The 15,988-nt window shown below is 46.9% G+C and overlaps 1 protein-coding gene across 20 annotated transcripts in view; it reads right to left on the reverse strand.

Moving 5' to 3' along the window:
- The window catches only part of ZFHX3 (zinc finger homeobox 3), a 402,702-nt gene that overhangs the window by 106,831 nt on the left and 279,883 nt on the right, over positions 1–15,988 (reverse strand). For 17 of the 20 annotated variants that reach the window (XM_083752187.1, XM_083752186.1, XM_083752172.1 and 14 more), the window contains one exon: positions 743–3,465. The exons of the other annotated variants lie outside the window; for them this stretch is intronic. In XM_083752187.1, the coding sequence (XP_083608313.1) occupies positions 743–3,419 (2,677 nt within the window). In that variant the 5' untranslated portion in view covers positions 3,420–3,465. The remainder of the gene's footprint in view (positions 1–742; positions 3,466–15,988) is intronic. 20 annotated transcript variants of the gene reach the window in all.

The raw sequence follows: 15,988 nt of genomic DNA on the forward strand, positions 1-15,988 counted from the left end.
TTTTCTTGTGATATGTTAGTGCTAAAAAACCCTACCATTATTACCATGTGGAAAAACACTTTAATATTAAATATTCAAAAGGTGGTGTCACAATAAGCCCTGCTCTGTTTGAAACATGCAATGCAATAATAATCACAGCTCTCCTGCTTTCTCCAAAAAAGGAGGGTGCAGGTATATGCATATTCTGACAATATAAAAACCAGCATGATTCAAGTGATCGCTCACCTGTATAAATATCAGCCTAGGTTTAAGCTGAAATGCTAAAGGGGAGGGGGCAAGAAGTTATTCTTTATTGTTGGGGTTTCTAGCAATTCAGGCCTGCCAATTCACCATTAGCACTAAGTCTGCTGCATTCACCACACACATGGAACAAACCTGAAAGCTGGGTTTTGACCTTTTCCTTCATAAACATATTCCTAACCCTCATGTAAAAAGAGAAACTTTTAGAATAGGTTGGCAGAGGTACAAGAATGAACCATCTAACATATGCATGTCTGTAGGAGTCTGATGGCAGATTGCCCTCTTCATAACCTTTTTGATGTTCTTAAACTCACAAAATTTGCTAAGAGATGTAAACGTGCTGCCCAGAGAAAACAAGAAACCTGAACACATCTCATGACCCACGAAAAGCCACTCTTGCACACCATTTCTTCCATGGCTCCTCCCAGTGGCAGACCCCAGCTGAGAATATCTATGCACAACCCCCCACAAAGAATCACAGGGCGAACTCAGGTCACCTCACCTAGAGATGGAGCCATGGATGCTATTGTGTTGGTGGGATCCATCTGGAAGCTGCCCATCATGAACGGAGCCTCAGACGCAGCGCTGTCCATCTTGAGGTTGGGCAGGGTCATATTCTGAGCCAGGTAGTACTGGTACAGCTCAGCCTCAGCAGGCAGGCTGCCCAGGCCCAAGTGGCGGTTGTGCTGCATTTGGCTCATGTTCTGCTGAAGCAGCATCATGTTGTGCATGTGCTTCTCACTGGTCATGTGAATGCGAAGGTTTCTGGCAACGTTGGTCTCATAGTCACAAACCTCACATCGCCAGGTTGGTTTGCTTTTTGGTTTGGTGGGGGAGGGGGCCCCACAGCTGCTACCCATGTTGGTGGCAGCAGCAGCAGCCGCAGCAGCAGCTGCCGCCGCCGCCGCCGCCCCAGCAGTGTGGCTGAAAACTTGTTCCCCACCTCCATTCTGCAGGTTCTGCATGTTGTTGAGATGCTTGTCAGACTGCATATGAATACTGAGGTTGCCTTTGGTAGTAGTGGAGTAGTTACAAACCTCACAGCGGAAAGGCTTGTAACCACATGTGTAGCTCTCGCCCCGTGCTAGCCGTGGGTGGGGCTGCCCGCTTTTGCAGTAGGCACACGCACCCCCTGGCTCTGGGTGCTTTTCCTTCATGTGAGCCTCAAGCGTCTGCTGGTACTTGTAGTGCCAATTACACTTGGGGCACTTGAGCGTCTTACACGAGTTTCGTGAATGCATCATGGTCATGTGGCCGCCAAGTGACCGTGAGGAGCCCAGGATGGTGTCACACTTGGGGCACTCCACACCGCTCCCCGAAGGGCACTCCCCACCCCCAAGCTCACATAGGGGCCCCACATGCTGGTGATGGGAAATGCAGCTCCCGTCTTCACCCTCAACACTCTCATTTGGTTCTGGTACTGTGGCATTGTCTTTATTGGCACTTTCATCACTGAAGTCGAGCCTCCTGCTGCCCTCACTGTTAAAGCTTAAACAATTCCTCCTATTTGCACCATCAAAGACAAAGGAAGAAGCAGAATTAGAACTAGAAGAAGCTGTGCCCCTGGACAGAGTCTGGAGCACATTAGGCATTAAGGGAGAAATGCTTTGGTTTGAGAGAGCAAGGTCCTTTTTGCTGCTGCCGCTGCCTGCCACTGCCCCAGACTCCTCAGGAGGTCTTTCCTCCAATTCATCCTCCAACTCGCTTGGGAACAGCCCTTTGCACCCCTCATCATCTTCCTCCTCCTCGTCCTCTTCCTCCTCCTCGTCCTCTTCCTCCTCCTCGTCCTCCCCAGCTGGCTCAATTTTCTCTGAGAGGCTGTCCTGGTCAGCCAGGTCTTGCTTTTCATATTCTACTATCCCAGGGTCCTCCTTCCCCTCGGAGGATATTGTTGGACTGGAAGCCAGTGGGCCCAGGGGGACTGAGGTAATTGGGGTCTTCAAAGCTGAACTTGTTAGCCCTCCAAGGTTCAAGAGAGCCCCAGAGGCCAAGAGGCCCGACTGGGGTTGTTCTGCTCCACTGGCAGCACCAACCTGGGTACCCCCTTCCCCTTCCATGCGGAGCCCACTGAATTTGCCATAGAAACTGTGTCCAGGGCCTATGAGGTTAGCTGTGGAAACTAAAGGGTGTGGAAAGTTTTTGTTTTTTGGTTCCAAAAAGCTTACAAGGGGTTCCTTGTCTTTGCCTATTCCTTGGATGATAGCGGAGATGTTCTTATTGCTAAGAATTTTCCGCTCCTCCTCGCTCAGAGTCATTCGATGGTCATGCACCGCATGGGTCACAAATGAGCGGACATATCCAAAGGAGAGCTTGCACAAGAAACACATCAGGATGGGCTTCCGCTTTCCATAAAGCACGAAGCCATCAAATTTGGACAGGTCCACATTGTTGGGAACATCTTTGGATACGCAGGAACTTTTGGCAGAACCATCGCTGTTCAGGTAATCCTTGTTGCTTTTGTGGCGCACATCAAAAACGCGGAAGCTGTGCAGGACAGGGCTAACCCCTGTCAGGGCTGAGGTATTCGGGAAGGCCTGGTCCGAGCCCTCAAACCACTTCCCAAAGGATGAGGCTATGTGGAAAGTGTTGATGATCTGTGGGTAGACAGGCGCAGCCGAAGTTGCCTCGCCTTGCTTGCTCCCAGCACTGGGGAGAGAGTTCATAAAGAGTGATGGGAGCGTCCCACTGCTGGTGCCATTGCCACCCCCACAGACCCCCCCACTTTGGATCAGCTGACTGATGCTTTCAACAATGTATGCCGAGCCATCTGGCTGGTAGACTATCTCCCCTGCCAGATTCTCTACATCACTTTCCTCATCTCCCTCCTCGCCAGTGTCACTCCCACAGTCTTCTTGCAGAGGGAGGAGCGGACGGGCACTGGGGCAGTGGTGCTCCATGTAGGTCTGTAAGCTGGCGAAGGAGGTGGAGCATTCGTTACAGCTGACCTCCTTGCTGGCTGGCTCAGTGCTGGAGCCAGAGGCAACGACACTTTCTGCGGAGTGCTCACTGAAAGGAGCCCGCCGGTTGTCTAGGGCTTCATGGCTCTCCGCTGCAGATGGCTCCATGTTACAAGGTTTGCTGGGGAGGTGGGTGCTGCTGAGTTCAGTCCATTGCTGGTGCTGAGGAATAGCACACCCATTGTCCTTCCCCGAGATGACAGATGAGTCACAGCCTTCCATGGCGAGGCCTGCATGGAGCGTTCATTGCACCCAGTTTGGTTCGGACCTAAAGGCAGAAAAAGAGGGAAGAGGGAGAGAGAGAAAGAGAGAGAGAGAGAGAGAAGCAGTCAGTCAGGAGAAAGAATAGGCCAAATTTCCACACAGAGCAGACGAGACATGCACACAGCCCCCTCACCCAATAAAGCAGCTACTCTCTGTTGCCAAGCCTGGAAAATATAGTGGGAGGAAAGCATGGATGGGCAGAAGTTATCAGGAACACTAAAACCCATCAGCACTATGGCAGTCAAAGCAGCATGGAAGGAGCTCTTGGAAAGCCCCTCACTCATTCAAGTACCAAAAAATAAAAAAAATAAATCTGTTTCCCAAAGCTTATTCAGGAACCAGGAAAAAAATTCTTCTTCTCCCAGACTTTTGGCTAATTAAATAATCTGTGGACCTTTAACTGGGGGTGGTGGTGGTGGTTTGGTTACGTTTGCTGCCATTTTATGTATTTTTGTGTTTTTATATTGTAAGCCGCCCTGTGATCCTCAGATGAAGGGCGGTATAGAAATTTAATAAATAAAATAAATTGTTTGTTAATGGGAGCTGGACCCTGGCACCTGCAAGGGGGGCACAGCAGGTCTGTCTGTGCACTTGCTGAAAGTAGCTCCTGTTTATGCACTGCCTTGTAAAACAAAAACAAAAACAAAAACATGAAGTAGGCTAGACAGGAATGGTATGCCAGCCTCCAGAGTTTAAGCTACTGAAGGAGGGCTCTGAATAATGAACATGCAATATACTGATGGCAAGAGAAAGCCATCCACCAGACTGCCTCTTTATGCAGTACTCCAGACCAAGCGCCATGTGTCTATTAGGCAGGCAAAAAAGAGGAAGTTCTATAGCACTGACTATGCAGATCACACTCTTGTCCAAGCTGTTTCTGAATTTTAGGTGTGTCAGTTGTGCCAAACATCTCTTTCACTCACAGCCTTGTTATGTGGGATCAGGCCTGACTAACACCACCATCTATATTCACAGCAGAGTCATGACCAGTTCAGCCAAGCAGAGGACAAAGGGAGTATTTTTCAAACAGTGTGCAATTTTGTCACTTTGCAATCTGAGTTTGGAACATATACATTGATGGTGCTGCTACCATTCAAGCCTCTCACGTTTTAGTTCTCATTCCCCAAATGATCATCCTGGCAGCTATCTTGAGACACTTTGATCACATTTAAATTCCTCTTGACACCTGCTGGAGTCTAATGGGTTCCACAGATTTAGCATATGGTAGCCAAGCTTGATTACCTGGAGAATGATACCTCCTCTCTGCCTACAGCTGCTGAGAGTAGGGGGAAAGGAAGAGGAGCCTGAAGGCAGGCAGTAACTAAAGAGGAATGAAGCAGATAGATGGGCTGGGAAGAATTCAGGTAGAAACAGGGCAGCACAAGGCTAAGGTCACCAACACAGCGCAGCTGAAGAGCAGTGAAAAGATGTTGTTGCCCAGTCTGCCAGAAGTCACTTCCTACTTCCTGTTGAGGGCTGCTCAGAGGGTGGAGTCAAATAAACCAGGGAAGCCTGAGGCAACGCTTCAGTGCAGCAATGCCTGTCAACAGCTCCCAATTCAAGAGGCTGATTTAGGGCAGTGTGACTGATTCTGCCACACTGGGCATCGAGCCTAGAGGGTGCCACAGGGGGCCGCAACTATGATGTAGTGAACTGAGCAGCACAGAAGGCGAAAGCTGGGATGCGCGCCAAATTCTGGCATCGCACAGGGCATCCCTGAAATTTGAAACACCAAAGTCTGCTCCTGCCATCTCTCCATTGTCAGCAATCGAGATGCTCATTAGCACCCTGTCCTCACCCTGCCACCCACGCCTGAGTCAACTGCCCACAGGCAGCACTTTTTTATAGACAGAACTCACCAGAATTCAGTTCCAGCACCTCTCAGGTGGGCACCATTGCCAACAAGGGAAGCATTCATGGTGAGTTCCTGACCTCTTTTTCTATAAAAATAGCACTGCCCATAGGAATTTCCTCAGTGACCTAAAGACTTCCTACTCTTGCCACTCTCTTCACATTTCCAGCATTAACAAAAATTTGTTTATTTGCTTATTGCATTTGTATCCCACCTGTCCTCTAAGGAGTTCAAAGTGGTGTAAATAGTTCTCTTCTTCCCCATTTTATCTTCACAACAACCTTGCAAGATAGGTTAGGCAGAGAGCGAGTGACTGGCCCAAGGTCACTCTGTCAGCTTCATGGCTGAGTGGGGATTTGAACTATGGTCTCCCAGGTCCCAATCCAACACTATAACCACACCACACTGGCTGGAAGGGAACCCAGACTCCTCAAAATTGACACCAGATGTAAAAACTATAATATTTGCTCATTTTATTTATATACTACTTATCTCTTATTAGAGCACAGGGCAGCATACAGCATAACAACAAGTACAGCAATCTCCACTTGTAACCCTCTCTTGGCTCAGCTAGGTCTGTCTGAGGCCAGTCAGCAGTTGCCCTTGGTGGCCCATTCCATGGTTCTACTTGATAGAAGTTCAGCTCACAGCTGTGCGGCCTTCCCCCAGCGGCATAAGGAAAAGCAGCTTTTCTAAGGTGGCCTTGTTAGACTTCTTCAGGGTGATAGATCTTTTATGGAGGAGTTCCTTTTTGGCTTCCACTTCAAACATGTTCTGTCCTGTTCCTCTGGCAATATAACACTTCTCTGCAGTGTCTGGAATCTCCATAGCTCTGCATCTAATCTTGCTGGACCAGAAAGCTCAGCAGCAACTTCCTCAAATTTCCTGCTTTTTTAAGGGTTTGTGCTGAAGGTTCATCTGAAAAGTTTTACTGGGGTAGGGGGCAAAAATACAACTGGGTGCTCAAGCTGGAAAGCCAAGAGGACAAATCTGGCACTCTCAGCAGAGGTACTACAGCAAACTTATCCTATTGGCTGTGAATTGTCTGATTGACAGGTGGGGCCAATAGGGTTGGCAGAGCTGATGGGGCGGGAGGGTTAACAGCCTGATTGTAAAATCAATGTCATAAATGCTTGGTAAGTTACAGGAACAAGCGGGAAGAAGAGGCTGCGATTGATAAAGGACTGCGGCTTTGATGCTGCACTAGGGACTTGTTTATTGACAGGAAAGCCAATCTCCTCTGCAGGCCAGGCCAGAGAAACCGGCAAATGCTTCCCAATTAATTGGTGGGCTCTTTGGCCTCCCGGCTGCTCTGACTGCCCTTCCCCCTACCCAACAAGTTAACCAAGGAAACACACCATAGAAAGGTATTCTTGCCACCACCCTACCCCTTTTATGCTCTTATCAGATGCCAGCAAAAGGCCCTGAGAAGGATGCTCTGCCAACCAACCAGGTCCATGAATACCAGTCACACAAACTGTGCTGAAAGGGACCAGGCCCCCTTCATGCGGATCTTCTAGTCGCTTAAGGGGAAATGGGGTGGCTGCAGGCATAGGCCCCATGAATTGTCTCTGTCTGAACTCATAGCCCAAAACAGAGATTACACATCTGAGCTTGGGGCTGAACCCAGCTTAAACAAATTCACCGGACAAGGAATTTTCCTGTCCAAATTCCTTCTGCACATCCAGCACTACTGCATCTCTCTCTATCAGCCAGTCATTAAGGAAAAGGTAGCTCTTACTTAAGGAGGCAGAAGTCAACTAGTCAGGTCGATCAGTGCACTGTCTGTAAACATGTTTTCCCGTAAAATCAATGATCTTCAGTTAGAGAGAGAAGGAACTGAGAACCTAAAGCCCCCACCATCACCACCTCTCATTGCAGCCCCCCAGGATCTTGCTCTTCCCAACTTCAATTCATCCCTGCTCCTGGAACCCTCTGGCCCCAAGCCCTGTCTCCACTGTTACACCTTGAAGGTATACCACAACTTATTTATGTTAAAAACATATATACCCTGCCTTTTGACTAAAAACATCCCCAGGATGGGTGAAAAATTGAAGATCCAAATATAACTTACCACAGTGATCAAAGCAGAACACAACAGTAGTAGAGAACACCAATAACTTTGGGGAGGTGGCAGTGGTAGACCCTCTCCGAGATAACATGGGGTGTTTAGTTGTGGCATTCAAAAGGTCTTTCAAACATACCTTTTTACAACTGCCTTTCCTTAAGGCCCTCTCCGATTGCATGGAGTCCGGACAGCCCCATGGTTTTCCACGGATCTGAGGGCAATGAAACAATCGTTGAGACGGCTAGAGCGCCGGTGGCGGATAACTCATTCCGAATCTGACCGGACACAGGTTAGAGCTCAACGTCGAGCCTACCAAGTGGCGATAGCGACGGCGAAGAAGAATTTCTTCACCGCCTCTATTGCATCTGCAGAAAACAGCAGCAGGAGACTTTTTCAGGTGGTTCACAATTTAGCGGAACCACCTGCAACATCGGGGCCCAGTATGGGCCACATGTTCTCCTGCAATGATTTTGCAAAGTTTTTTGCAGATAAAATCGCTCAGATTCGGGAAGAAGTAGACTCCACCGTGGGAGCAGGGCCGGGGTGGGAGAGTGCTAGAGACCTGTCTAGTCAAGTTGCATTGGGATCAATTCCAATCTGTTACCTCCGAGGATGTGGACAGGCTGCTTGGACAAGTGAAGCCAACCACCTGTCTCCTGGATCCTTGCCCATCCTGGCTTATAAAAGCTAGCCGGGAAGGACTGGGCGATGGGCTTCGTGGGGTGGTGAATGCTTCCCTCCATGAGGGAGCCTTCCCAGACCCGCTGAAAGAGGCGGTTATTAAACCGCTTCTTAAAAAACCATCTCTAGATGCGGCCACGATGGCCAACTATCTCCCAGTCTCAAATCTTCCATTCTTGGGCAAGGTGATTGAGCGAGTGGTTGCTGAACAACTCCAGGCACGCCTGGAAGAAGCAGACCATTTGGATCCCTTCCAGTCGGGATTCAGGCCTCATCGTGGGACTGAAACTGCCTTGGTCGCACTGATTGATGATCTCCGGCGGGCTAGGGACAAAGGTGAGAGCTGTTTCCTAGTTCTGCTGGATCTCTCAGCGGCGTTTGATACCATCAACCATAACATCCTTCTGGACCGTCTTGAGGAGCTGGGAGCTGGGGGCACTGTCATACAGTGGTTCTGCTCCTTCCTCCTGGGCCGTGTTCAGAAAGTGGTGGTGGGGGATGAGTGTTCAGACCCCTGGGCTCTCACTTGTGGGGTGCTTCAGGGTTCTGTCTTCTCCCCCATGCTTTTCAACATTTACATGCAGCCGCTGGGAGAGATCATCAGGAGGTTTGGGCTGGGTGTTCATCAGTATGCAGATTATTATTATTATTATTAAGAGAGCTCAATATCTCTCATGTATTCATAAATAACTAGAATAAGTAACAATAAGTAATTGATTAATCAGCAGCAAAAGCCAAAGAAACCCCTTCAAACTCAAGAGAGGGTCCCAAAGGCTCTATGGAAGACAGCATCTTTGCCTACTGCCTAAAACAAATAAAGAAGAGATACAGCAGGTCTCCACTAAGGAGAGTTCCACATTCAGGAAAAGGCCCTGCCCCAGATGACACTCTGCTTTCTTCCAGATAGCAGGAGGACTGGGTAGGTTCAAGTGGGAGACAGTGATCCTTGAGCTGCCTGGGGTGCAGGACATTTAGAGTTTTAATGGTCAAAACCAGAACTCTCTGAACTGAGTATGAAAGCCTCTAAAAGCTAATGAAGCTGATTCAAGATTGGATTCATGCATCCTCTTAGCTCAACCCAATCAACATTATGGCAGTTGTATTATGAATTGGTTGTAGTACCGTTGAAAGGAATTCCTATGCCCCACAAATAACTCAGAGATGCGCCGGAAATCGCATCTGCGCACGTGCAGGCACCAGAAATCACAGGCGGGCGTGCTCACGCGACCCGCCCACAGACGGATCTCCATGGGACTGATCTGGTCCAGGCAAGATAAACTTTGCTGATCCCTGGTGTAGGAGCAAGAAAACCTTTTGAACCCAGCAATATATCTGTGGTTGGGTTGCTCTTAACTGGTGCTTGTTGTATGGAAAAAGCAAGGGCAGAACTTCACTCAGAATGCTGGGAATGAAACCCATTACTGGCCAAATGGGAAGCAAGGAAAGAAGCTCCAGAAACGTGCCTTATGGTACCGATCCTAAAGCATGATACAAAACATAATGGCTTCCTGAGAGGCTCTGATTTTAGAAAGATTCCTGGCTCATTCAAACTGTAACCCTCTATATACTTACCTAGCAGTAAGTCCCAATTAACCCAGTGAGACTTACTTCTAAGAAGACATTTAGCAGTGGACTCTCAGACATTTATTTTTCCATCAGTAAGCAACAGTACATTTAGTAATCAAGAAGTGGACTGTCTAAAGCATGCAAACTGCAATTCACCTTTTGCAGACTAGATTTAAAAGTTTTGCTGCAATGACATTTTAGAGAAATCAAAACCTGCTATTCTGCAAACAAGGTTCTCTCCTGCTTCGCCAGCAAGCACAACAATGGCTTCTAAGTGGGGTCAATCCCAGAAGCCAGGCACAACTTCCTCAGCTCGGCTATTTCCAGCACAAATATAAACTCAGACTGGAACTGAAAGCTGCCAACTCAGCCAGTACAGGGACTGTGTAGCAACCTCATCACTGCGGTTAGAATACAGGCTGAGGCAAAACCCAGCACAAAACAACTCTAAGCAGTTGTGGGAGGGCAAGGAAACACAGGAAAGCAAATACATCACAGCCCCTCCCCGCAGACACAGCCACTCTACCCTGACCTGATCCCTGGCAAGGGCCTTGGGTGTTTCCTAGCCAGAGGAGGAATGGCTGCTCCCAGAAGGGCAATGGTCAAGTTCAGTTTGAGGCTTCCTTAGAAACCACACAGGGACATGTCCTCTGCTCTACCAGATCCAGCACTGGGGAAAAGGCCCAAAGCAAGATAAGACTTAAGAGGAAGGTGGGGGCTTTCCTCTCAGGAACACCCCACCCCCACGGCTTGCCACCAGCAGCCGGAACTGGTAAGCTGACAAAACTAACAAGAATGACACAACACGGCCTGCCTAAGTGGGCACAAGACACGAAGGCAGACTGGTGCACAGCAAGGCCCTCTGATCTTCAGGCAGCCCCTTGAGTGCAAACAGATTTCCAAGCCACAGGAAGCCAAAGCAAATGTTTGACAACCCAGGAAGGGGACACAGCAGGTCTGAGTCCCTGGCTCAGGAAGAGGGAGAACAGTTTCCCAGGGCAATAACACAGCCACGTCAGGCCAGATTTCTCAGACAACACCTCCTTCTGCCAAAAGGTGCCATTCAATAAGTGGTTGAAGTCTAAGCAACTAAAGAACATGCTACCTGCCTCAAATAAATGTTAGAGAAAATGCTTCTTTTTAGCTTTGTTCTAATAAAACTGGGAAAATATTTGGCTACAGTGTGCTTCAGCCAATAAACGTACAGAAATGGGCTTACTGGGAGCACATCTTTAGAACAATGCTTCTACAGAGGAAAGTCAAGAACAGTCAGAAGTCAGAACCTTCTTCACTGCACATCTGACATGCTCCAACACTCTGAAAATTTTCACTGTCCTTTTTTGTAGAGCTGAAAGCACCACCAAAAAGGCAATTAAAATGTTCATGGAACTGGGACAACTTCCTGATGAAGAAAAGCCAAAGTGCTTGGGACAATTTAAGTACAAGATAGCATACAACTGGAGATTATAAACTTATGAAAAAGGTGGCAAGTGATTAAAAAAATGTTTTCTCCTTCTCCATATAATAGTAGAACTTGGAAGTCACCCCATATACTACACTATATGTGACCCACCCCATGAACTCACTGCTACTAGATAGTTGATGATTTCTAGCTAAAAGGTCTCTGAAAGCATTGAAGATAGCTCAGCAGAACATCTACATGCTCAGAGTAAGAGAAGTGGACACAACTAATTGATGGTAGTATGGGTGGGATATAAATTCCAATGAATAAATCAACACAGCAGCCTTCCCCTTTTCCTTCCTAAGACCATGTTAAAATAAAAAATAAGCAAATTAGCAGCAGCACATTATGTATATGCTACTGGTGAGTTTCTGACTGTGATCCCAATATTTCTTTCGTGGGTAGCTCCATGGGATAACCCAGCTCAAAGGACACAGCATTGTTTCTGGGTTCACTTCTTGGAATCAATTCCTGTTCATCTATGTCCAAGGGAGACCAGAAGAAAGGAGCTACTTTGGCCTTGGGATGGGCAGAGGCAGAGAGCTCTCAATAGTTCTGGACACCAGCACTGAAATGGTTACCCTACAGCTTGGCCTCCTGCTAATTGCAGGGCTTTATTTTTTATTTCTTATTACCCTCTCACATGCCTGATGAGATTATATTACCAGAACTGACAACAGCTGGAAGCAGCAGCAATATGTAGAGCCTCTGAGGAGGTGATGCAATTTCATTTTCATTGATCAGAAATCAGTAGGGCAGCAAATGATGGGAAATTCCATTATGAGAAGGATGGGGCCACAAGACCCAGTGTCCAAATGCCAAAGGGCATGAAGCCCTCCCCTGGGTCAGGCCCAGCTCTCTGGGCAAAGGAAGCTTCCCCAAACCCCCCCCCCCAAAAGTGCTACCCATACATTCTTGCTTTGAGGGATGAGGCAGAGTAGGGCATGTTTCATGCCAACATAAGCAGGTATTCAAATCTGCAACAAGCAGATAGGTAGGTGGAACCCAGCCTTGGGGGTCTGATATGGAGACTATGTCTTACAGGAAAGACCCCAGAAGCAAAGTCTTGTCCCTAGGACCAGGACAACTCATTTTAGCCAGGGCAAGAAGAAGCCATTTCAAGGCCCCAAAAGTAACAGGAGTCCAAGCAACAAGTAGGCAGAGTGCTCCATTTTGCCCCTGCCCATTCAGAGTCTGATCAGAATCCTCATGCTCCAGGCAGTGTCTATGCCACCTGAGACCTTCAGGCTCAGCTGTCAGGTATTTCAGGACTAAGGGTTACACCTGGCTGGCCATTTTGGCTTTCTGTCTGTCAAGTTGCAGTACTGCCTGGGCTACACACATATAGCCCATTTTCCCACCCAGACCCTTCAGGGCAGACAGGTCTCTGCAGCAGACCAGGGGTTAACAGAAGCTGACCGCAGTTGCACAGCTGTTAAGGTAATCAATACCACTGAGATACTAAAGCAGCATAAGCCACATTATTGATTGCCAAGCAGATGATAAAACTGTTTATTATGATAATTGCAGAGCCCCTACAAGAGTACAAAGTGCAGCCTTCAGCCCGTTGCATAAAGTAATAGAAGGATCATCCAGGTATCAGCAAAGCCTGAGCCAAAGACCTCCACACTAACTTAGGATCAGCTGCTTTCATTCCAGGATACACTTCTGAAGCTCTCACACACAAACAAGCCCAAGACTTAAACCGCCTTCTGGGCTGAAAAATACTTGAAATTCCTCCCATGTCAGACTGGCTGAAACCTCAGCAATTCTCAGAGAGGGGGGACAGAGCGCATGTGGCAGAGGAAGATCCTTGGGCTCCCCTCTCTCTCCTAGTACTGTACTATCCTTTGCCCTAAGAGAAAAGAGAAGTATTGGGGGGGGGGATATAGCTATTTTGCTCTTCATATCAGGCTCCATCAAAATAGCAACGCTAATGACATTTCTACTATATAGTGAATCCATGTGTTCCCTGGATGGGTAAAACAAGAGGTTCTTCTTCTTTCACCAGACCAGTAGCAACTGATTACTGTTTGAGAGTCAAATATAAATTGATTCAGTGTTAATTACTGATGTAGTATTCTTGCTTTTTTATGTTGAAGAGAGGGAGAGTGTGCTCAAAAGATGGAATTAGTTTATAAGTGAGTCCTCCCAAAACGAGCAAGTTGACAGTTGGGTCCTGCTTAAAAAAAGGGGGGGGGAACGATAAAAAACAAGCAGCAGCTGCTGCTCTGGTCTAAATGCTACCTTTTCTCTTGTACAAGTGACACAATTTTGTACTTTACTTACAGAGGCCTCTTTCTGCAAGATCCACCCTATATCTCAAAAAGCAGGTATAAGTCAAGAGCTATCCTTGATTTTCAGTGGAGCTTGTTTGAAACTGACTTGTTTCATGCCAACTGCTGTCTCATGTTCTTCAAAGGTCTTCCGAGACTACTCTCAATAGCTTTGTACAACCCCTCACTTTCCTTGGGTAAATTGTCACTTTCACATTCCTTTTTTGCTCTGATCATTCAATAGATCCAGTTTAAACCCACTTAAGCAGCAGCCTGCTTGGTTCTAGACTACTTGGATAATATTCATTAGGGTGAAAGGCAGAGGGGCTGGAAAACCTCCAGTGTTGCAGCAAAGAGGTACACAGACTTCAAGGTAATTCATCTTCTGCTTCCATTAGCCAACTAGGCATCTAATAAGTGGCACGTGGTAGCAACTAAAAGTCAGTACTTTTGGGTCAACGCAAGTTACTACCTGAATCCATAGAAATAGGACAGGGAAGGAAGGGAGCACCCAACAGCATTACTAATCAATTGCTTTGATTTAAATCTCTACCACTCTTCAACAGCTTGGGTGGGACCCAGAGGCATGAATAGATGACTGTTTACTTAACTTTTTGCTTCAAGACTCAACACTTCACATATCCAGAGCTCCTCAGCATCCCTGCATTCAATTCTCCTAGCTAAGACAAATGAGTAGCATGCTCAAATATACAAGATGACCCCAAACAGTGCTGGAGTAACTGAAAATGAGAAGGGGTTAATTTCCTTCATGAGCGTAAATCACCCCATGGATAAGCTAACTGCAGGTGCAAGGTCAGCCAAACCTGTTGCTATGGTAATGACCCAGTACCCTGACTATATCTGTGATTAATGCATGTCAGCTCAGTAGTGTCAGTCTGCAGTTAGTCTGTATGTTAGTCCGTGTTACTTGTCAAGTGCTACATCTTGAATTGCTGGACTTATTTAGAGCAGGGGAGATACTTTGTACCTGAATGCATCTGTATATAGCTGCATCTGCAAAAGCCTGCAAGCTGCATACATCTACGTTCAAAACTGTTTTACTAACCCTTATCTTCTGCAACAATAAACTATTTGGATCTTAAGCTGCTTCCATGTGGTGACTGGTACTGGGAGCAACTTCCACTGAATGAGAATCTCACTTGCAATTCTGCGGGGAAGAAAGCACATGCAGCAATGGCCTCCAACACTGACTGGTTCTATTACATGTTCAATGCTAAATATACATGTTAGCAAAGTTATGTTGTTCAGAACCACCTTTAGAGCCTGGGCTTCTAACAGGACTCCACTGCCTATTTTCTACTCCATGGCCTTTGTAGCTGGATACAGCTCAAATTTACCTTTGCAAGCTCTCTGCTTTGTTAATGTATTTTCATGAGAGCTGTCACTGGAGGGCAGTTTAGCAAGAGGCCCCCAGGTTGACCTTTGCTGGCAGCCTCCAAGCTCTCCATGTAAAGTGATCTAATGGCTAGGCAAGGTAATTAGTGCTAGAGCAGTAATTGCAGCTTCTAACTAAGCAAGATGAAGATAGCGAAAATTCTCCAGGGTGCCCTGCTGGGGACCCCAACACACACACAAAAGCTTCTGCTTGCATTCAAACAGAGAGGCTCAGCAACATTTCTGTATGACATCAGCATGATTTTAAAGAAAGTTGAATGAAAGTTCTGAAAGCAACTGGAGAAAGTCTCCATTTTGCAAGTTAATAATAATAACAATAATTTTATTATTTATACCACGCCCATCTGGCTGGGTTTCCCCAGCCACCAGACTGGAAACTAGATAGCCCAAGGATCACAGCCTGTTAGAAATCACAGATCAACTCACTCCAAAATACCACCACTGGGCAGATTTACTGAACCAAAACAGTCTCACAGCAGAAGTCTCAATAATCCAGGACTTACACTCTTACCAAATTCACTCAAGGATCAGTGTCTGTGCTGTTGATATCTACTCTGAGACCAACATGGTAGCCATTCATGTAACTCCTCAAGAAATAAAGACCCACCATGTAGAATTCAAAGCTGCAATGTACAGCCCTACAGGGCATTCCTTCCCTGCACCCTCAAACTTGCACTCCTGTATGAAACATCCCTGTCCATGGCAACAATGCATAGCTTCCTCCTTGACATTTGGAGCTAGTTGTTTTATCACCACCACCACCATCAATCTCAAGAGGCAGAAACCTTCAAGCATTCCAAATGTTCATCATCACAATGAATCTATGGTGAAAAGGAAGCCAAAACCAAATTATTCTTACTTGCTTCTTTTGGCTCCAAGGCCTGGCAACAGAGAGAGAAACATGACAAGGTTAGAAGTTGTTCCAAAGGGCTAAAAAGAATGAAGCTGGTTCTCAAACTAACATACATCCAGTTGGAAGCGTAATCAGAAAACTGTTTCAGGGAAGAGAATCCATTTGCCACCATTTCTTATCATTTGTTTTGACTGTTTTTAACACTGAAATTGAAATTATTGTAACCTCCCCTGGGACCTGCCTGCTGGTTAAATTGAGGAATTATTATTATTTCTTCTTTTTTTAAGGCTGGAAGCAAGGCTCCTTGCTCTGAATGCAGTAATCAGTACCATTTATTGCAATGGAAAAGGAAG

Source organism: Podarcis gaigeae (genome assembly GCF_964106915.1).
Source record: "Podarcis gaigeae genome assembly, chromosome: 8".
NCBI classification, from domain to species: domain Eukaryota; kingdom Metazoa; phylum Chordata; class Lepidosauria; order Squamata; family Lacertidae; genus Podarcis; species Podarcis gaigeae.